General features: G+C 42.8%; 1 protein-coding gene across 2 annotated transcripts; it reads right to left on the bottom strand.

Moving 5' to 3' along the window:
- Positions 1-2232: 2232 nt before the first annotated feature.
- On the bottom strand, positions 2233-22348 carry LOC142759064 (cytochrome P450 2K1-like). Of its 2 annotated transcripts, none has more exons than XM_075860898.1 (9): positions 22123-22348; positions 21826-21988; positions 11978-12127; positions 11091-11251; positions 10130-10303; positions 8659-8800; positions 7751-7935; positions 6110-6251; positions 2233-2978 (listed from the first exon to the last, which is right to left on the bottom strand). In XM_075860898.1, the coding sequence occupies exons 1-9, from the start codon at positions 22306-22308 to the stop codon at positions 2797-2799; spliced, it is 1485 nt and encodes a 494-aa protein (XP_075717013.1). In that variant the 5' UTR covers positions 22309-22348; the 3' UTR covers positions 2233-2796. The 2 variants fall into 2 exon arrangements, with proteins under 2 accessions (XP_075717013.1, XP_075717015.1); XM_075860900.1 differs by lacking the exon at positions 2233-2978 and adding an exon at positions 4736-5977.
- Positions 22349-22811: the final 463 nt, after the last annotated feature.

Below are 22811 nucleotides of genomic sequence, written 5' to 3'. Positions count from 1 at the left end.
GAGCCTCTTTAAGGCAGAGATGTAACGAGGTTCTTTCATCTAGGGCAGGGAAAAGATTTAGTCCTCACAGCTCCAGCTATTCTGGCTTCTAATTGGCATCGACTATAACACGCAGGGCACAAGTCCTATCAGCACTCCTCTAGCTATGCCCCTGGCTTAGGATATTGTGTCCGATTTCGAATAGCAGAAATCTTTAGGCAGCCCTTTCATTTTGGAAATCAGTGGAGGTACTAGACCAAAGACTACAACAATGTGATTCCACATATCTACGACCTCCCAGAAAATCACTAGAAGTGGAATTCCCTTTAAAGTCAAAATACTTTCAATAATCCAAAAATTGTTATTGTCCCTAAACCTCAAAGTATGACTCTCCTGTAGAGATAACCATCCCAGTCTATACAGTAAAACTGACAATTGAGCTGCAGGAAACAGAAAACATTAGCCTATTTTGACTGTTCTAGTGGCCATTGCGAAAACTGGAATATTACAAGATTTTTAAAGTGAAAATGCTTGCAGTAACCCGAAATTGTTATGGTCCCCAACTTTTAAATCCCTTAAAGTATCACCTACCGGAAAAGTGCCATTCCAGAGATCCCCCACATCCTCTTTTTAGGCTCCAACTGAAGACTGTTTCGGCAGGGGTCACGGACTGCGACCTCCACTTACCTGCCTCCTGCAGATCTTCCTCTTCCTGCCGGTGTCTCCCTCCCCAGAGACACTGGCACATGAGTCCGCTCTGTCCCGTAGTGCTCACTAGAAGGGGCGCGCTGGTTCCCGGCCTTAAAGGGCCAGCGTGCGCATATGTAAATAATTATTTAATAATTCACTGATCACCCTGAACTATAAAAAGGGCCCTGCCCTTCTGATCCTTGTCTAATCATTGTTAGTAATTCCCATGCTAGTCTTGCAAATGGTTCCTTAGTGTTGTCCCGTTCCCAGTGTCCCATGCCCTGCTACCTGTATCCCGTATCCCATGCTGTGTTATTGTTCCTGATCCTGTTTAATGATTGGACTCGTGCCTCACCACACCCATTGTAATCTGCCACGTCTGGTGCAACCTACTGCACCTGCTGTCATCCGCCACGTCTGGTGCAACCTGCTGCACCTACTACCATCCATGCCAGAGGCCCTGCCACCATCTGTACTATTTCAGTTACCCTTGTGCTATGAACTCGTATAGACTTTTGCATAGAGTGTGACTTGGCCAGCTGCCTCTCTGCTACGGCGGAGCGGCCTAGTGGGTCCACATACTCCTAGATCGTGACAAAGACGGTGCTGGGTCCTTACTTCCAAGTGATAGTATTTTTACCTTTCCATCTTCCCCGTTGATCTCATTAAGATGGTTGGGCATTTTAGGTCTTCTAGACTGATTTCTAAAAAGAATGGTCCCGTTTACAAACATATAATGACCATTAAATATTAACCATAAATTTTTTGTATATCTAGAAAGTTGCTACTATAATTTGTTTATTTCAAAACTCTGAGATGTGAGGCAACCAGAGATGTTTTATTGGAAGTGAAGGAGTTTATCTGCCATGAGTTTTATGAAAAACCCATTGAAAGGGCCTGGTGGGTGAACCCCTTTTCCACCGATACAGTCAAGACCTCTGGTTATCAGTCAAGTGCGATTTAGCACACCAGGTATTGCTAAATAAAGGCTGGTAATTCATGAAGTCATGGCTCCGAGCGTTCCCAGTTTGGGTGAAGAAGTAGTTTGAGCCTCACTGATTACTGATAAGGTCATTGTTTGTGCCTGGTCCTCAGCATGAAGGCTTTTCCCTAGTAGTTAGGGAAGCTCTCAGGCTACCAAGAATTCTAGTTTTAGGATGTCTGTTCATTTGATATAGAGTTTAAATACATTTTCAGATAATGATGGGGCTTAGTCCCCCAATCCTAGTGTTGGGATAGTCATGTGTGCACAGTCACTCTCTTATGGAAACAATCAGGTACGCTCACCATTAACTATAATGGCAAGCCATCATGCATGCACGGCCACCAATCTGCCAGGAAAGTCTATTTTTGGGATTTTATGGGAAAACATCATATGTGTATGCTGCCATGTGCTTGTCTTCCTGGTGATCTTTCCATCTTGAGTAAATCCAACACATTTCTAACAATAAATGAAACAAATCATTTACCAGGTTCAAGATTTACAGAAATTCTTGCTATTTACTTCCTGCCGAATCCGGTGAGAACAGAAATAAATAAAACAAAATGTTTCAAACACATACATTCGAAGTAATGAATATTTATTGAATTGAAAAAAATCCCAAATCATCGAACAGATCCCTGTTTTTAGTATGACTTATTACATTCTCCAAAAGATGATGTGGTATAGCCCTACAAAAACTAGGGACTGACAAGAGCCTTATCTGTATATATATAGAGTATAGTGTTAATATCCTGCCTTATCTATGCTCCTAGCAGTACAACAGAGCTGTAGTTTACTCGCTCTCAAAATTATAATGAGATGACACTGCTATTCCAGTCTATACAGAAAAGCTGACAATCAAACTGCGGAATACAGGGAGCATGAGCATTGCTCTAGTGGTCATTGCAAAAACTGCACATAAAACAACACCAAAAATCTTATTCATGATACATTCCCTTTAAATAAAATCTTTGAGCACAATTCTTGAGAACCACAGCTGCAGGAGGAGCCCTGTTTATTTACCTGTGGTTCATTCATACAAGTACTTTCATGATGTAGATATGGTAATGTTGATGATAATCTAAACTAATTGAAAACATTTATATTGTAAATGCAGGTCCATTGCGAAACACTGCAGATTTATTTTAATAGCGAGGCACAGCGCAAATCATCTGCGGTTTTGGTGCACTTGTTAATCCAGCAACAGACGACAGGTCCACATCAGTGACCCCCAGGGGGAGACAGAAGGTGAATTTCTGTAGTAGGCTTGTAAAAAAGACAAAGAGCTCCATTCTTGCAAGTGTCTCTCCAGCACAGGCTCTCCGACCTATAATGAAAAATGACAAGAGTTGAATCATAGGCCAGAAATTTGAATACAGTAAAATTCCAATGATCTTGAATCCTAGGAACCACTAAGGTGCAGGATAATCAAAAATGATGGACCATCAGATGTCTTTATACCTACTGTACTTAACACTTACTAGGAAATAGATCCACAGGCCACTCTTTGTGGTAGGGTCAACATATTTAAGGGTTTCAAAGCTTCTACTTTGAAGTTAAAATGACAAGGACAATGGTGCACACAATCAAATGAAATATAATATCCTAAGAGGGCCACTCCCGGCTCCAAGCGTAAGGAAACACCATACACCCTGTGGATTAAGGCTATGTTCACACGGAGTATTTTGGGGGAGGAATATCTGCCTCAAAGCTCCAAACGGAATTTTGAGGCAGATATTCCTCCCCCAAAATACTCCGTGTGAATAGCAATTATTGCGCCGTTTTTCGCCCGCGGCCATTGAGCGCCGCGGGCATAAAACACGCTTTCTCCTGCCTCCCATTGAAGTCAATGGGAGGTCGGAGGCGGAAGCGCCCGAAGATAGGGCATGTCGCTTCTTTTCCCCGCGAGGCAGTTTTACTGCTCGCGGGAAAAAGACGCCGACGCCTCCCATTGAAATCAATGGGAGGCGTTCTCGGGCCGTTTCTGCCGAGTTTTGCGACGCGGTTTCCGCGTCAAAAAACTCGGCAAAAGACCCCGTGTGAAAATAGCCCTCTACCACCTCCCTACAAAAACAGTCAGGTGTCCACATGACCACAGCATATGTTTGAAATCCATTGTATCCTCTGGGCACCAGGGACTCCTACATCAGCCCTCAACTCCATGCTCTGCAGTATTTGAAAGGTCTGGTTGACTACAATTATTTCTGTTGCACAAACTACGCTGTACTACATTACAGGACACTAGTTTAGTCAGTGATGCCACCACATCTTCACAATTTTCTTCGAAATGGGGCCTTCATAACGCTCCCATTATAGATTGCTTAACTAGATGTTTATGCATCCATATGCCATTGATATGAGCCCCTTTTATATAGTAGATTGAAATCTATGGTCTAATATACACACAAAAAAATTATTCCAAACTCGACTACTTGGGCCTGAAGAGCCTCATCTGAAAAACGGAGTCAAGTTGGCTAGTCCAAACTCTTTCTGGATCTGTTGAAAGGTTATAATCACTCCTTCCGTATTTAATTGGAAAATATACTTAAAGGGGTTGTCCGAGATTTAATGACTTTGTGTTAATGCTTGTAAATTATAAATGTAAATACATTTGTAATATACTTACATTTTTCAAAGTGACCCCGTTTCCAGATCCTGCCGTGGGGAACTTGACGGGTGACGTTACTCTCTGCACTGGCTCTGGCCGCTTTGTTGATCTTGAATTCTTTGCTGTGTTTACGACACTTCACTTGTCACGTGGTGTATATCGGCTTGTTCTGCTTCACAACCCGTAAAGCGCATGCACTGTCACTGCTGTTCTCACGATCCCTGCTGTTCTCGAGATAACAGCAGGGGCCGCGCATGCGCGTTACAACAGAATAAGCCGACATACACCACGTCACAAGTGACGTGTCGTATGACCGGAAAATAATTGAAGATCAACAAAGCGTCCAGACCCAGAGCAGAGAGTGACATCACCCGTCAAGTTCCCCACGGCAGGATCTGGAAACGGGGCCACTTTGGAAAATGTAAGTATGTTACAAATATATTGACATTTATAAATTACATGCATTAAAACAAAGTCATTACATCTCGGACAACCCCTTTAATCCTTAGTTGTTCCCACGCTTTAAAATGTTCTAATTGACAGAATTGCCACAAATATGGATTATTCTATATAGGCAAAAAATTTAGAGCAGCCCAAAATAACTAACATCTTTTACATTCCCACCACACAAGTAAGATGGTGGGCCTTCAAATAGTTTCTCTCCAAACCCTATGAGCTTTCAGTGCCTCCAATAGAGGGTACCCTGAGCCAACTAGTGAAAATTTTCTCCATTGGGTCCCACTTGAGTCTCACTGGTCAAGAGACTTCCACCCCCTAAAGTGCTGGAACTTTGCCAATACCCCTTCTCTTTAGGCAACTGTAGTTTTTGCAATTTAATTATTGGGACCCTATGCTAAACAAACCTTGTATCCTAGCATCCAAATCAGGGGCATTTCGCAGGGCATAGAGCACCTGGGGGATCATTGTCATGTTAATCAGGTTGGCTTAGCCAAGAGGGCAGTATTATCTATACATAAACTTTGCTAAAAATCTTGAACTAGTAAAGGTTGACTGTCAAGGCCACATAATCCTTCAATGATTTAGTCAGTTTGATACCTTTGATTTTATTTTCAGACACACAAGGGACAGTTTTCTACCGCAGGTGTAAGAGGAGGATCTAGCAGGAAAAGGGCAGACTTTGTCCAATTGATGGACAGCACAAAAAAATCGAACTTGCTCCAAAAATGAGAAGAGGTCGTCAATGCTTCAAAACCTCGGTCAGCGGTTCCGTACCATCAACCATCAACCACCAATCTAACATCAGTTTATGAGGTTTTGGAAAGCTTTAGAGCACCTATAGATGAGGACCCTGGAAGATATGGACCCTTGAAAAATGTGGACTTCACTGCTGGGGATGCCTTGTAGACCCACCATCATGGACCTTAAGTGCAGGACTACTACACCTTTTTAATCCAGCATCAGCCTATTTTTATACATATGTGGATCCTCAGGCGCTGGTCTAGAAGACTTTTGCTTTATATGTTCTCTGCAGCTTCCTGTTGTAAAGATTTAGTATTATCCTTTGATAATGGATAACAATGGATAACAAGTTATGGTGAATTTCTAGGAAATTACCAATGATCCCCAAAACCCCTCTCCAAAGTCTCATGGGACATAGTGAAATGTGTCCCTAAAATCAGGCAGATGGACTAGGTGTTCATGTTACTCTATCCCCCGGATATTTGTCGTTATTGTGTCATCATTGGAGACCTTCCAATCTGAAAAGTAGAAAAGACCTGGGTGAAGGTTCAGCATCTTTATCTTATAGACGGGCACCTAGGTGGTCCCAAAAGTGTTGTATTATTGTAATTTTACTATATCATGTGCCATATTTATACTGTTATATTTACCCGCAGAGAATGGCATGAAGGCATCTTTCTTTATGAAGTTTCCCTTGGAGTCAAGAAAATGATATGGATAGAACTCTTCAGGTTTCTCAAACTGTGTTATGTCTTTCAATACTGAGGTCAATAATGGGATAATATAGGTCCCCTAGGGATAACGAATAGAATTTATGAAATAGCATATGACAATGAGGTCTCTATTTATACATCACACCAGATATTTTTGTTATGCTAAAGCAGATCATTTTCTTACTCAAAAAACTGATGTAGCAGAGCTGAATTTGACATTGAACCGTTATGATCACTCAGTAGGTTTCCTTGCAGTCTTAAAGAAAACCATATTATGATATCAGTATGAATTATGTAAAACTACAAACTCAGCTCTCCTGCATCTGTATAAGGCCTCATGCATGTGGCAAGGCCTGTACGGTGGAAGACAGTGGCTACAGGTCTGTATTATGAAGCACTAGGCTTGCCGTCATATGGTGTTTCCATGTAGGACCAGACTTACGTTGGATGGTGCCGTGTGCAGTACCTTCTGTAGGTGTCCCACACACATATGGTGTGCCGTCATGCAGTATACTTAAATAAACTTACCATACAGTGCCTTATCTAAGTGCCATATCATATAATGTCTAAATAATAGTGCCATAAGTTGTCCTGATGATACTTCCATAGAGTTGCCTAAATAACAATACTATAGAGTGCTGCCACCAGAAAAAATACTGCAAAAATAATATACTGTACCATGGCTAAGTAGCAGTGCCGCACAATATGAATACCGCCATATAGTGCTCAAATAATACCAACATATGAAGACCAATTAACAAATTCAAGTATGCTATAAAATTCACATTAAGATTTGTAGTGGTCCCAAGCCATGGGTGCCAGGCCAGCAGTGACGCCCCTTCAGCAAGAGCAGCTGATGTGCCCTGTGTGACTGAGCAGGTTGCACACTGCTAAGGCTGGCAGTGTCTCTGTGAGGTACTGTATTATCCTCTAGAAGAATACCGCCATATTTAGACATGCAATAAGACATGCCACTTATGAAATCGGAGGTACACGAAGCTATAATATGGCCCTTAGCAGTCTAATACAGATCTCTGTTGGCCATGTGCATTGGGCAGAGAGGATGAAACAACACATGATTTAGGTTCATTTTATATACTGGGTTTGTTGTACATTTTATACTTCTAGTCCATACCAGATCCCTAGTGTTAACCTTTAAACACCTGTCCATATGCCCATATTCCACAGGATAGGTCATCAGTATATGATCTGTGGGTGTCCGACGCAGATCAGTTGCTCTGTCTGCCTGCTGACACCGGATGCCCATGCCGGAAGCAAATGGCTCTGGTCACGGAATAGCGGCCGAGCTGCAGTACTGCATAACATCCAGTGCCCGGGGGCAGCTGAAGCAGCTGTTTGTGTGGGTGTCGGACCCCCACCGATTATATCCTGTGGATAGGTCATCAGTTGTCCATGCCTGGACAACCCCTTTAAGGGAACATAAAGATGTTGGAGGTAGCTAAGGAAAGGTCACATTGGGTAGTATCTGCTGATCATATAATTTGCAGGGCCAGTTAAAATTGATGTAATTAATAAAACTATAGCAAAATAATTGCACATTTCATACAATTTACTTACTTTTGGAATAAAATATCCTTTAAAGGTCACGTCTTTGGTTGTTTCATGGCCCAAGCTGAGAGGGAGAATGTCAGAGAACCTCTGGACTTCATGTATGACTGCATTTGTGAACGGCATTTGGCCTCTGTGGCTGTACATGGGCTGTGCAGATCCAACAACTCTTGAAATCTCCCCTTGAACCTTTTCTAAGTAAGATAAAAAACAATCTGGCAATAAGTCAAGATGTTCCCATAGTTCTCCTTCGGGACTTTTTTGCATACACTGGACTGAATGTTACTACATGACTGACCGAGGGTCCTTGTTATCATAGGGTCATTGTGTGGGTTCAAATCACCATCTACAGAACATCAATGTTCACATCCTATCTGGCTTGAGTTATAGTAGTTATATGTGTATATGTAAGGACATTGATGGGGATGGGGATTTTGGGTTCCATGGAATGGCTCCAAGTAAACCATTACAGCACAAAGAAGAAAATGTTGTCACAAAATCAGGGGTACTATACGTTTTGGGGCTGTAACTTTCAGTATACCTGTTTATATGTGCATTATTTAACTTATTTTTTTTCACATATGTGTGGACATTGATAGAGATGGTGATTTTGGATCCATGCAATGTCCCTAAGGACAACTAAAGACTGGAGAATGTAGTGTTGTCAAGGGGATACAGAAGGAGTGCTTAAACTTCAAGAACATCTGTTTGTGCACCATTTCTTACTTTTTTTTTTCTTCTGCATTTTGCATCGTAATAACCCTACAATATGGAGTTGGTTCAACTAAAGTCCCAACGAAAACCTCAAATTAATTACATGGATGGCCTCACATGTTTAGTCAGACGCAAGAAATAACATATTGTGATAGCACCAAGAGTTTATCTAAATGACAATCTCATCTCTGCTCCACTTGTACCTTGGAGTTTTGGATATTTTATCATCAGTAGAAGACCCCAGTGCAGTGTGGTGGACGTTGTCTCCATTCCGGCTGAAAACAAGTTTCTTACAACTCTTGTTAGATTCCCATCGTGAAAATATGATTGAGGGTTTCCTGCTTCCTGTGCAATAAATCAGTAGATAAAGTGAACAATCAGCAAGTTATTTCAACTTACAATATTCTTAAAGGATATACTGGGTCTGTTTTTGCATGTTATACTCCAGTCCAAACCAGATTCACAAATTGCTGAAAAACTTACGGCTGACTATGATAGAAAGTTGTAAGTACACACAAGGAATCACAGTTTTTCTGCATTTGGGTCTGCCTAGCTGTCCGTGTCCAAAAGTGCCTAGAATAGTCACGTAATCATCAGGCCATTAAGCAATGGAAGAAGGTGGTCTTCTGGACTAATAAGTCCCAACTTACAGGACTTAGGAGATCTGCGGCTAACGTCTGGGTGCCAGATACCACAGGACACATTCAGAGATCTTGTGGAGTCCATGCCATGACGGGTCAGGACTGATAAGGAGGCACGATCGAGACCCACACAATATTTGGCAGGTGGTTTTAATGTTATGGTGGCTTATATATTGTATACATACTGGGCACATCTATGCTTCTACTATGGATTAAAGGCCACATCAATAGCTAAGCACTAAAGAACCAAAGGTGGCCATGCACATTAAATAACTGTCCACCGAACATTTGATCAGTAATTTGTCCCAACCCCGCATGCTCGGCCAAGTGTGCATGTTTACTTCATTAGAGTGGGAGAGTCAACTGGCCCCCATGTGAATGGGCACCTTAAGGCTAAGAAATAACTATGGGTGACGTGCAGCGTTGGACTGGGGTTCCTTGGGCCCTCCAGAGGAGATTATTTTGAGGGCCCACCCTCCATCTATATAGTACATGTCCACTATTAATTTCATCATAGTCCTTGTTATTATCATTGTACACACCGGACATATCATGAATTATGTGTAATAAGTAATCTGTAAATCAACTCATGAGAAATAGTCCCTTGTGGCAAGGGATTGGCTCCAAAGTCACCTCCAAATGGGGTTGTCTTCTGCTGTGTCTTTGAGGCCCATTATTGTGTAAGAGCCTGGGCCCACCATAGGATCCTCTGGTGGTCCAGTCCAACTCTGGTGCCGTGACTGTTTGGTAATATCTGATATATAATATGGATGAATCATATCAGATTTGCCTCAATTATTGACAACTTGGTGGGGCTGTTCTGCATATTATATAGCAATAACTGTCAAATTTAATGTTCCTTGACATCTCCTAAGGAATATAGTTTGTCCTAAATTTTAGTACGTTAAGATACCACCATAAGTCATGATGAAGATCTCACCAGACACGATAAAATAGATCTACACTTTTACAGAAAACATGCATCTTATTTTGACCACCATATAACATTCAGAATACCCAAAACTTACAGTACCTCATTTTGTCTTACAAGGAATACATCAATTAAACTTCTTTGATCATTTTTATCCAAGTTCTTCAGATGTTCTACAAATGTTCTTCTAATAAAGTCATACAATTCTTCTACATTTTTAACAATGGTTTTGTGACTACCGGGGAAAATCCAGAGGAACGGGAATATGTTAGAGAGCTGTTAAAAGAACAAAAATAGATTGTGATAAGTAACATTTCATATTTTTCTCCCCTTAGTGATATGAAGCCAATTTGCTCAACAGGAGACGGAATATAAGTTAATTTGATAGGTGTTTAGTATTTAAAAAAAATTATTAAATAATTGGCAAAATTTTGCTTTATAAACACCAGGTCTTTACCTTTTCTAATATTTTGGATCTTTGATCAAACTATCTATTTCTTCAATAGAGAATTTGTTTTATAAATTATTATTTTTTTTTCCTTCTATGGCTTTATTATAAAGTTATCAATGTAACCCTTAAGTGTCCTTCCCTTCTAACTCATGAAGTCTCCATGATGAAATATATGAATTTCCATTTGTATGTAGGTCAGCTAATAATCGTTTATTGAAAGGTTTTTCAAATTAGTAATATACATTGTTTTTAATTCATTTCCAAGATCTCTGTGAATAAAAATATTCTTGTATTCTCTTCTCAACTGAAGGGGAAATGTGTTGCTACAAGAAGTTGAATTCGCTAGAGACTTCAGGAGCTTGATCCTTGACGACCAGCCCATCACTGGAGTGAATTTGTTTCGAAAAGGGGTTTTCCAGTTGTGACAACCCCGTTAAAAAACTCATAAATCTGCATTATAAAAATTCAGAAAATCTTTTCACCATTGAGTCTCTGAAATGGGAATTACTTAGATTCTCTGGAAATGTCTAACCTGGCAAATTATTCCTGCATTTCAAATCATCTTCATCATCAATGTAAAATAAAAGCACAATAGGATTTTAGTAATATTACCGCAACCATTGGAGATCCCAAGAGTCTAACATTCTCTTTTGTCAGATCTAACAGTTTCCTAAATTGGGCATCATCGTAGTCCATTCGATACCCAAGTAAAATTGCCACAATTATATTTGCCACAGAAGCATTCAAGATCAGAACGTTGTCAAATGGTTTCCCTACAAAGACAGTAATGAACAAAAATTAGTAAGAGGAAGCAGAGTGTTTATATTGTGTCCGAGGCGTAACGTGAAGCTCCCGGGCCCGAATTGTAGGTCTATAACAGGGCCCCCAACTACCATGTGCCATTTCTAATGCTAGTCTGCATTTGTGGTATAGGGAGTTTTTGGTCCCTTCATGCATTGGCGCCCCGGTGTAACTGCTACCTCTGCAGTCCCTTAACTATGTACCTGTATTATATATTCGAATTAACCCAAAAACAATCAGGTAATGGTCAAAAAATAATAAATTAGTTTATGCTAAACAGTTAATACTTTGCACCCAGTTCCTTTACAATTCTCTTTCATCTAACCCTCAGTAATTTTAGGGTGTTTGGCCCCTAAACTAATGCATTAGGTGTCTTGGCAAACAGTATGTAAAGGGGTTTTCCCATCTTAGACATTTATCGCATATTCGGAGAATAAGCCATTAATGTCGGAGAGATGCGGGTCCCACCTCGAATCCCAGCCACCTCTCCTGAATATCAGCCTAAATGTGGTGTCCAGCGGCTGCTGCACTAGGCGGGTATGGGGTTCAGAGAACCCTCATTTTCTAGATAAACAAGGGTCCCAGCTCTGGGACCTAAACCTATCAGACATTTATTGTACATCCTCTGGTTATGCCATAAATGTCTAAGATGGGAATACCCCTTTAATGTTGATAGTATTAGAAACCGCATACTATACCTTTAAAGGTTGCAAAATATTTAGTCAAGTGGGCACATTCATCAGTAACTTTCTCTTCTATGGTACTTTTTCCCATGCCAAAATCCCGTAACGTGGTTATCGTAAATCTTCTCATGGTCTGCCAATTTTCGCCTTGTGAAGAAATAACTCCTGAAACATTGAAAACATTATTATTTTTTAATGGTACTGAAGATTTTTTTAAAGTGGTTTTCCTGGATGGGCTATCCTACCATGCAAGGTGATAGCCCCTTCATTGTGCTGATCAACAGTTTATAACTAGAAGACACCAGATTAGAGTACTGGACTCCCGGACTGGGGTACTCTACCCTATACAAATCTCCTCTTCCTTTCTAACCAGATAATACAGACAATCCAATTACAAATATTGTTAATTGTCTCCGTTGGGCAGTGCCGCATCTACCATGAGGCAATGTGAGCCGACAGCCTCAGGCAGCGCAGCCCAGCTGAAAGTGGGGGGCGGCATTTTGAGCCAGAGACGGACTGGATCGGGGAGGGGGATTATTTTACTTAGCAGACGTGCCCGTCTGTGAGGACACTACTGCTCCTCTCTGACGCTGTATGAAGCACGCGCCACCAGAGAGGAGCAGGTCTGCAGGAGGAGCGGTCGTCTCCTCAAGCAAGTGACAAGACGAATGAGGTGAGCAGTGGACTGCTGTGCATACAAGCTACGTCCTCTCCCTCTCTGTCCCTTTCGTCTGAAGCAGTCGGGGCAGAGAAGAGGGGGAGGGGAGAGTTCACAGCCTCAGCGTCTGCAGAGAGGAAGCTCGTGATAATGCCACAGCCCCCCCTGGTAGGTAATGCCACACAGCCCCCTGTAGGTGATGCCACACAGCCCCCTGTAGCTGATGCCACACAGCCCTCTGTAGATGATGCCACACAGCCCCCTGTAGGTGATACCACACAGCCCCCTGCAGGCGATGCCACCCTGCCCCCTGTAGGTGATGCCACCCTTCCCCCTGTAGGTGATGCCACCCAGCCCCCTGTAGGAATACCACGCTGTCCCCTGTAGGTAATGCCACCCAGCTCCCTGTAGGTAATGCCACCCAGCCCCCTGTAGGTAATGCCACCTAGCCCCCTGTAGGTGATGCCACCAAGCCCCCTGTAGTTGATGCCACACAGCCACCTGTAGGTGATGCCACCATGCCCCCTGTAGGCGATGCCACCCTGCCCCATGTAGGCGATGCCACCCTGCCCCCTGCAGGCGATGCCACACAGCCCCCTGTAGGCGATGCCACACAGCCCCCTGCAGGCGATGCCACACAGCCCCTTGCAGGCGATGCCACCCTGCCCCCAGCAGGCGATGCCACCCTGCCCCCTGTAGGTGATGCCACCCAGCTCCCTGTAGGTGATGCCACCCAGCCCCCTGTAGGTGATGCCAGCCAGCCCCCTGTAGGTGATGCCACCCAGCCCCCTGTAGGTGATGCCACCAAGTCCCCTGTAGGTGATGCCACACAGCCCCCTGTAGGTTGCACCCATCCCCCCCCCCTTATGGACAGTGTAGTCACTGACTTCTCCTGAAGAGGAATTCCCTGCCACAGGTCGGGAATTCCGCTTCAGAAGTGAGTGACGTCACTGTGTCCATATATGGACAGTGTAGTCACTCACTTCTCCTGTAGCGGAATCCCCGGCCATAGAGTCGGAGATTCCGCTGCAGAAGTGAGTGACTTCGCTGTGTCCATATATGGACAGTGTAGTCACGCACTTCTCCTGTAGCGGCATCCTCGGCCATAGAGTCGGGGATTCCGCTGCAGAAGTGAGTGACTTCGCTGTGTCCATATATGGACAGTGTAGTCACGCATTTCTACTGTAGCGGCATCCTCGGCCATAGACTCGGGGATTCCGCTGCAGAAGTGAGTGACATCGCTGTGTTCTTATATGGACAGTGTAGTCACTCACTTCTCCTGTAGCCGAATCCCCGGCCATAGCGTGGGGGATTCCGCTGCAGAAGTGAGTGACTTCGCTGTGTCCATATATGGACAGTGCAGTCACGCACTTCTCCTGTAGCGGAATCCCCGGCCATAGAGTCGGAGATTCCGCTGCAGAAGTGAGTGACTTCGCTGTGTCCATATATGGACAGTCAAGTCACGCACTTCTCCTGTAGCGGAATCCCCAATCCCCGGCCGGGGATTGGGGATTCCGACTGCTACAGCGAGCAATAAAAGACCCTCCTCCTCCTCCTCACATGCACTGTGAGGAGGAGGAGAGAGAGTGTGCGAGCGACGGTAGACCCGGCCATCACTCGTGACATATTCCGGTGATGGCCGTGTATTACCCAGCCCCATAGACTTCTATGGGAGCCGGGCGGCCGAAAATAGGGCATGTCCCACTTTTTGACGGCCGGTTTTCCCGGCCGTCAAAAAATAGGGCGTGTAAATAGCCCCATTAGGGGTCTATTATTCCTAATGCAGCCGGGTGCCGGCCGATTTATGAAAGGCCGGCACCCGGCCGGGAAACCCTGTCGTGTGAATCCCGCCTTACCCTCATGGTTCCGGAGCGCAGTGGAGGTCCTGACGTCACAGCGCTGTGCGCAGCGCATGACGTCACAACGCTATGCGCCGCGCACAACATCGTGATCCTGGATAGAGTTAGGACAGAGCTTCTGCCGCGGCTGAAGAGGAGGGTAAGATTAATATCCGTCTGTTGAAGCTGATTGGCGGGGTCCGACTCCCGGGAGCCAGCCTATCAGCTGTTTTGAAGGGGCCGCAGTGTGTGTACGAGAGCTGTTTCCCCTTCATTCCGGTCACACTGTGAATCGGTGTCGGCGATTCACAGTGTGAGCGAGTAAGGGAAATGAAGGGGAAGCAGCTCTCGTACGAGTGCTGCGGCCCCTTCAAGACAGCTGATTGGCGGGTCCCCGGAGACGGACCCCGACACATCAGCTATTGATGGCCTATCCTGAGGATAGGCCATCAATGTTTAGGGACTGCACAACCCCTTTAAGCCTACGATGTAGTAGGTTTATAGGGCCCATGAGACAGGATCACAGATTGTGTGATGCTGTCTGCTGGGCCCTGTATCTAAGCCAATCACATGGAAGGCTTAGATACATGGCCCATGTGTGATCCTGTCTGATGGGCCCTGTATTACTGTATAAGATTACGGTCTGCCTGACCCTGTATCTAAGCCTACCTTGTGGTAGGCTTAGATACAGGGTCCCACAGACAGTATCACACATGGGCCCTGTATTTAAGCCTAACACATGTGTTACTAATCGTTTTTTGTGTGTTTTCTTACATTTTAGATTCCAGGACTACTTCGATGACGGCTTTTTTTATTATCAATAAAATGGTTAATGAGGGTTGTGTGGTTTATTTTTATTTCAATAAAATATTTTTTCTATGTCTTTGTGGTTTTTTTTAAACTTTATTACTACCGCCTTAGTAATGGCCGCCGGCTGAGTGACAGCGTCCATTGCTAAGGCGGGGCTTAGTGTTAGCCGGTGCAGAGGCTAACACTAAACCCCTTTATTACCCCGGTACCCACCGCCACCAGGGGTGCTGGGAAGATCCGGGTACGAACCAGGCTGTGGAAGGCCTTATACAGTGGCCCTTCCCAGCCTGGTAATGCTAGTCTGCTGCTGCTTTATTGTATCTGGCTGGTTATGAAAAATGGGGGGGACCCCACGTAATTTAAAAAAAATAAAATACAAAATAATTGGAAAGAACGATGTGGGGTCCCCCTTAATTTTAATAACCAGCCAGATACAACACAGCAGCAGCAGGCAGCATTACCAGGGTGGTAGGGGCCACTGTTTTTGGCCTTCCCCAGCCTAATACTACCAGCCTGGGGCCGCCCCGGTGTCTGACCGTCACTGCAGATGGTCAGCTACTGGTTCGTACCCGGATTTTCCCAGTACCCCTGGTGGCGGTGAGTACCGGGGTAATAATGGGGGTTAGTGTTGGCCTCTGCACCTGCTAACATTAAGCCCCACCTTAGTAATGGAGGTTGTCAATCAGCCAGCGGACATTACTAAGGCTGTGATAATAAAGTTTAAAAAAGTACAAGCACATAGAAAAAATATTTTATTGAAATAAAAAAACACAACTCCCATTAACCATTTTATTGAGAATAAAAAAACACCGTCATTGAAGTCCTCGTATCCAAAGTCCAACAACCGAACCTGTAAAAAAAAAAAAACACACAAAAATAATTAGAAACACATAAAAAAGCAAAACAATTATTATTCTTACCTTTCCTGGGTCCAGCGCTGGAGCCGCAATGTCAGCGAGCTGAGTCCTGTATTTAATCCGATCATGTGTGATACTGTCTGCTGAGCCACTGTATCTAATCCGATCATGTCTGATACTGTCTGCTGAGCCATTGTATCTAATCCTATCATGTGTGATACTGTCTGCTGGGCAACAGTATCTAATCCTATCATGTGTGATACTGTCTGCTGAGCCACTGTATCTAATCCCATTATGCGTGATACTGTCTGCTGAGCCACTCTATATAATCCTATCATGTGTGATACTGTCTTCTGGGCCTCTGTATCTAATCCTATCATGTGTGATACTGTCTGCTGAGCCAATGTATCTAATCCTATCATGTGTGATACTGTCTGCTGAGCCCTGTATCTAATCCTATAATGTGTGATACTGTCTGCTGAGCCAATGTATCCTATCCATAGTTTATAGGGTCGTAGTGCTATACACACACACACACACACACACACACACACACACACACACACACACACACACACACATTTTTTTGGGCAGACACATATGTATTGGGGCTATTTCCCCTGACATTTTAAGTCCTTAGTGACGCCCCCGGCTGCTAGTGCTGGATTGTTGGGTCACTTAGGAGACCCAGCGATGCAACTGAAAGCTGCAGACTGTCGGCCATGAGAAGTTTGTGGGTGGGGGGGACCCAATAAGAACTTTTGCATCGGGGCCCATGAGCCTTTACCTATGCACCTGATTATAGGTGTATGCAGTATATAGCGGTATTATATGTGAGTGTAGTATATAGCAGTATAATAGGTGTGCAATGAATATAATGGTACTATATGTCTGCAGTTATAGCAGTATTTTTTATACAAACATTATGTAGTGGTATTATATGTGTACACACCTATAACATCGCTATTTAATGTACCGAATGTACAGAGTATAAAGTGATTTGATTAAATATACTTGCAGCATATGTTGGACTCTATATGTACAATATATTGCAGCATTATATATATATATATATATATATATATATATATATATAATACATATACAGTACATGGGGGTATTATTCAGTCACTATGTGGTTATTTTGTGGTGGTATTATTCAGCAACAGTATGGGGGTATTAGTCAGTCACTATGTGGTTATGGTTTGGCGATATTATTCAGTAACAGTATGGGGGTATTATTCAGTAACAGTATGGGGGTATGATTCAGTAACAGTATGGGGGTATTATTCAGTCACTATGTGGTTATGGTTTGGCGATATTATTCAGTAACAGTATGGGGGTATTATTCAGTAACAGTATGGGGGTATGATTCAGTAACAGTATGGGGGTATTAGTCAGTCACTATGTGGTTATAGTTTGGCGATATTATTCAGTAACAGTATGGCGATATTATTCAGTAACAGTATGGGGGTATGATTCAGTAACAGTATGGGGTATTATTCAGTAACAGTATGGAGGTATTATTCAGTAACAGTATGGGGTATTATTCAATAACAGTATGGGGGTATTATTCAGTAACAGTATGGGGGTATTATTCAGTAACAGTATGGAGGTATTATTCAGTAACAGTATGGGGGTATTATTCAGTAACAGTATGGGGTATTATTCAGTAACAGTATGGGGTATTATTCAGTAACAGTATGGAGGTATTATTCAGTAACAGTATTGAGGTATTATTCAGTAACAGTATGGGGTATTATTCAGTAACAGTATGGGGGTATTATTCAGTAACAGTATGGAGGTATTATTCAGTAACAGTATGGGGGTATTATTCAGTAACAGTATGGAGGTATTATTCAGTAACAGTATGGGGGTATTATTCAGTAACAGTATAAATGTATTATTCAGTAACAGTATGGAGGTATTATTCAGTAACAGTATCTGAGGTATTATTCAGTAACAGTATGGAGGTATTACTCAGTCACTATGTGGTTATGGTGTGGCGGTATTATTCAGTAACAGTATAGTGGTATTATTCAGTAACAGTATGGGGGTATTATTCAGTAACAGTATGGGGTATTATTCAGTAACAGTATGGGGGTATTATTCAGTAACAGTATGAGGGTATTATTCAGTAACAGTATGGAGGTATTATTCAGTAACAGTATGGGGTATTATTCAGTAACAGTATGGGGGTATTATTCAGTAACAGTATTGAGGTATTATTCAGTATCAGTATGGTGTATTATTCAGTATCAGTATGGGGGTATTATTCAGTAACAGTATGGGGGTATTATTCAGTAACAGTATGGGGTATTATTCAGTAACAGTATGGGGGTATTATTCAGTAACAGTATGGGGGTATTATTTGTAATGTTGATCTTACAATGTAAATTCTATGTAAATTACTGTGGTGGGGGCTGTAGGGAAGTGTGAGTGCGGCAGCAGATGATCAGGCTAAGAGACAGTCTGCAGAGTGACATGTGATGTACTTTGACATGTAGGTGATACTTACAAGTAGGATGTGGGCCCATAACTTGTGTACAGCCCAGGGCCTAAGAGCATATTAATCCACCACTTGCATCGAGCCAGCACAGGCAGACCACTACAATACAGCAGGTAGAGCAAAGAAACCTGCCCAGGACGTGCCGCTTCAAAACAGCGCTAAGCGCGATCCGTCCTGGACAGGCCTGAATGTAATTGCAGAGAGTGACGCCACAAAATGAGACTGGCTGCCGAGGAGAGATATGGGGCAGTGCAGTGCAGACTGTACTATTTGCACTGCACTGATTGGCAGTAAGAAGAATTCTTTAAATATTTTCTATACTTCAAACAGCACTTTAAGGCTATGTTCACACTGAGTTTTTTGCAGGAGGAAAATTCTGCCTCAAAATGCCGTTTGAGATTTTGAGACAGATTTTGTCCCTTCCAGCACGTCGTTTGCTGCCTTTTTTCGCCGCGTTTTTCACTGCGTTTTTCGCTTGCGCCCATTGAGTGCTACGGGCATAAAACTCAGCGAAATACGCTTTCTCTGCCTCCCATTGATGTCAATAGGAGGTCAGAGGCATAAACGCGTGAAGATAAGGCATGTCCCTTCTTTCTCGGGAGGCATTTTCGGCTGGTTTTTGACGAGTTTTGCCCAAAAACTCGTCAAAATACTCCATGTGAACAGGGCCTAACAAATAAACATCAAATGTTTTCCTATTTAAAAAATTTATATATTGCGTGTTTGTGTAAAGCTAGTAATGTGAAAACTCCGATAGATTTGGGTGTGGGGGCGTCTTTTTATAGTTCACCTCAGGCAGCAGAGGGGCTAGGTTCACCCCTGCCGTCGGGTCATAAACTGGAGGTACCTGAGTAGGTTGGGATCCACAATATCACTATGTTGCAAAAATTTTGTGCAGATTTGACCGTAGTGTCAGCCAGTTTTGATAGGAACACCAACCAGTAGATGTTTAAATGAGGAGTTAGGAGGGTGCAATGGGATTTTCAGGATTATAATATGTGATTATTTACTTCTGCATTATGGTTCAAGACCTGAAGCTCAAGAAATTATTGGACTGTTAAGACTGGGCAGGTCAGCTTACAATAAGCAGGAGCATAGCTAAGGGGGCTGATGGGGGCTCAAGTCCTGAGTGCTAGGGGGTCGCCAAGAAGCTACTCTGCCTTGACAAGGGTATGTAGATATAGGGTTACACTTCCCCTAACCTGCCTCTAGCCTAGCTTACCCAATTAGAGACAAGACACAGTTCCAGATAGCGTACAATATGGTGTCATGTAAGACGCAGTGGTGACTATGACACAGAGGGAGATGAAGTCACTTAACACAACAAAAGCCATTGAAAAACTCATCTGAAATTTTATTGTCACATCGTATTCATCGCGTTAAGGTTATGTTCACACGGGCTATTTTCAGCCGTTTTTTTGGGCGGTAAACGGCGCGAAAAACAGCTAAAAATTAGGGGGCTGAATGCCTCCAAACATCTGCCCATTGATTTCAATGGGAAAAACGGCTTTTTGTTCCAACAGGGCGTTTTTTTAAAAAATGGCTGAAAATCAGGATCGGTTTTCCCTTGAAAACAGCTCCGTATTTTCAGACGATTTTTGATAACCGTGTGAACCTACCCTAAGTGTCAAGCTAAAGACTGCTACATCTGTACACCTATTGTGTCACGGTTAGGCCTCAGGACAGGAGCGTAGACTGAATATGTCACTATTGGATTTGGCTAGGTCTAAACCGGGGGACAGAGTATAAGGGAATTTGCCATCTACACATTAGAACACCCTTTATGGGGATATGGACATTGCACGGCATTCCCAGAGTAGTCTCCAATAGTAACCGCTGATGGCTTGCAGATTTCTGAAGCGAGGTATTAGAATCTATCAATAGAAGCGTGGTTGTATAAATCTGAGGTCATGGTTGGCAGAGTTCATACAACACTAGACAGGTCAGGGCAGGCAGCGACCCCAATGCACAAAACATTCCGGGTCACATCCAAAATAGCAAATAACAAACTGCTTCACAAATGAACAGGAGCGAAGGGACCTTATTGCTCCTGCCAATTCTGATGCAGCTCTGAGCAGGATTAAATAATCAGAGGTGATCAGTCACAGGCTGAACACTGATCAGCTGACCCAGGTCTGTCCCTTTAAGTTGTAGCAGAGATTGTGCGCGGCATTATGAAGAGACTGGCGGCAGCAAGACCAGGAGTGGGACATCGGCCGCTGAGCAATGCGTAGAAGCTGGCGTTCTGCTATACTGTACATTGATCCATTGACATCAATACAAGGTTAACCCATTCGTGCACGGCCAAGTATGGCATTAGGAGCAGGTACTATTATGGTATGTGTATGTTATCAGCAGTTGTCGGCTGTAATTTACATAACTCCAATTCTGACCATTTAACCCCTTAGATGCCATGGTAAATAGTGACACCTATATGGTCTTACAGAGGAAGGGGACACCCCCTGTAAGCCCATCGGGGCTTCTGTTCTGCAATAACGGTGGGGGGGATGGATTGCCTTGGCACCTGGTGCCTAACATATATGTATATGTACAGGAGTATTGCCATCTATTATGAAAGTAATCAAAGAATTACAAGTTCAGGTCCCCTATTGGAACTAACAAAAAAATAAATAAAAAAATAAAATAAATATATATATATATATATATATATATCTATACAATAATAAAATGTATAGTAAAAAATATTTCTAAGGACACAAAATAAATTATTACAACATGGTGTATGACATTTAAAGAAAAACCTAAATGCAGTTCGGTAATTGCAGTTTTTTGTTCACCCCCATTTCTTTAGAGAAAAAAGGAATAATGGTTTATCAATAAGTTCGGCAAAATGCAAAATGATGCCAAAAAACAACAACAATCCCTCATACAGCTACGTGAATGGGAAAATAAAAAACATATTAAAAAAAAGTAATAAAACATAGAAAAACTATACATATTTGGTATCGCTGTTCTCGTAACGACCCGTAGAATAAATATAACATGTCATTTATACCGCACGGTGAACAGAGTCTGTATTAGTGTAGGGGGCCCTGATCTGGGGTCTGCATTCATTTTGGGGTGTGCTGGAGGGGGTCATATGCAGATGCCATAGGTTGCGGGTATGTCCTGTTTTTTTCTTCATAATCAATGCAATCCTCCAGAGTATAAATAAAACCAAAAATACTCACCCATTCCTTGGTCCATATTCTTAAATATTCGAACAACTCCTCTTTCTCCAAACTCTTCAGCATGATTGACAAGAGCATCTTTCACCGTCTCATATCCGGCTAGGACCACCATTTTTTTCGTGCCCAGTTGAACACTAAACACCGAGCCGTATTTCTTTGCAAGCTTGAATATAATATTAAAAAAATATACTTAAAACATAAATAATAATGCACTTTTTTTCTTTACTTTTAGTCATATTTATATTTACAGTACGGATTTCTACAATGTCTTTTATTGAGATGATGAATTGTCCTTACCTCTAGATAAGTCCGTTGAGGCTTCTTTAAATCCAAGAGATGCAAATTTCCAATTAGTGGCCAACATCTGGGTCCAGGAGGAAAATCTTTGACCTGATTTTTATTAAAAAATTTTAAGACGTTCAAGATAAATAAAAGAGTCAAAACAAACAGGAAAAAAGTGCTTAAAGAGAACCCAAAATCCATTGCTGTGACCAGTGCAGATCCCAGACTTCTGTCTGGCACATGAAGTGTAGTGCTGATTACTTTGTCTAACCTTTGATCTCCACCTTTGTCCCAATTACACCAAGGGAACACGCTGTCCAAAAATATTTACAATCAGTGAATTGGAGTAAATACTAACTGGTGAATTAGGCCCTGTTCACACGGAGTTTTTTGCAGGAGGAAAATTCCTCCTGTAAAAACTGACCCTGGAGGTTTTCATGTTTGATGTGGTTTTTGATGTGGTTTTTGACGTGGTTTTTGAGGCGGTTTTCCAGGCGGTTTTTCAGGCTGTTTTTGCCGAGGTTTTCACACGCATGAGGCTGGGTTCACACAACCATGTTACGTACATAATGTACGGAACGTATTTCGGCCGGAAGACCCGGACCGAAGACAGTGCAGGGAGCCGGGCTCCTAGCATCATAGTGATGTACGATGCTAGGAGTCCCTGCCTCTGCGTGGAACTACTGTCCCGTACTGTAATCATG

This window comes from Rhinoderma darwinii, chromosome 4, assembly GCF_050947455.1.
Source record: "Rhinoderma darwinii isolate aRhiDar2 chromosome 4, aRhiDar2.hap1, whole genome shotgun sequence".
NCBI classification, from domain to species: domain Eukaryota; kingdom Metazoa; phylum Chordata; class Amphibia; order Anura; family Rhinodermatidae; genus Rhinoderma; species Rhinoderma darwinii.
Note: the sequence above shows the minus strand (reverse complement) of the source record. Positions and strands in the feature narration are given on the sequence as shown.

Excerpts from the sequence above, each read along its gene's own strand:
- LOC142759064 (XM_075860898.1), bottom strand. The coding sequence starts at position 22,308 with ATGGATTTTGGGTTCTCTTTAAGCACTTTTTTCCTGTTTGTTTTGACT. Across the intron at positions 21,989-22,122 it reads CTCAACGGACTTATCTAGAG|CTTGCAAAGAAATACGGCTC; the intron begins GTAAGGACAATT and ends ATTATATTCAAG. Across the intron at positions 8,801-10,129 it reads TCCTTGTAAGACAAAATGAG|GAAGCAGGAAACCCTCAATC; the intron begins GTACTGTAAGTT and ends TTTATTGCACAG.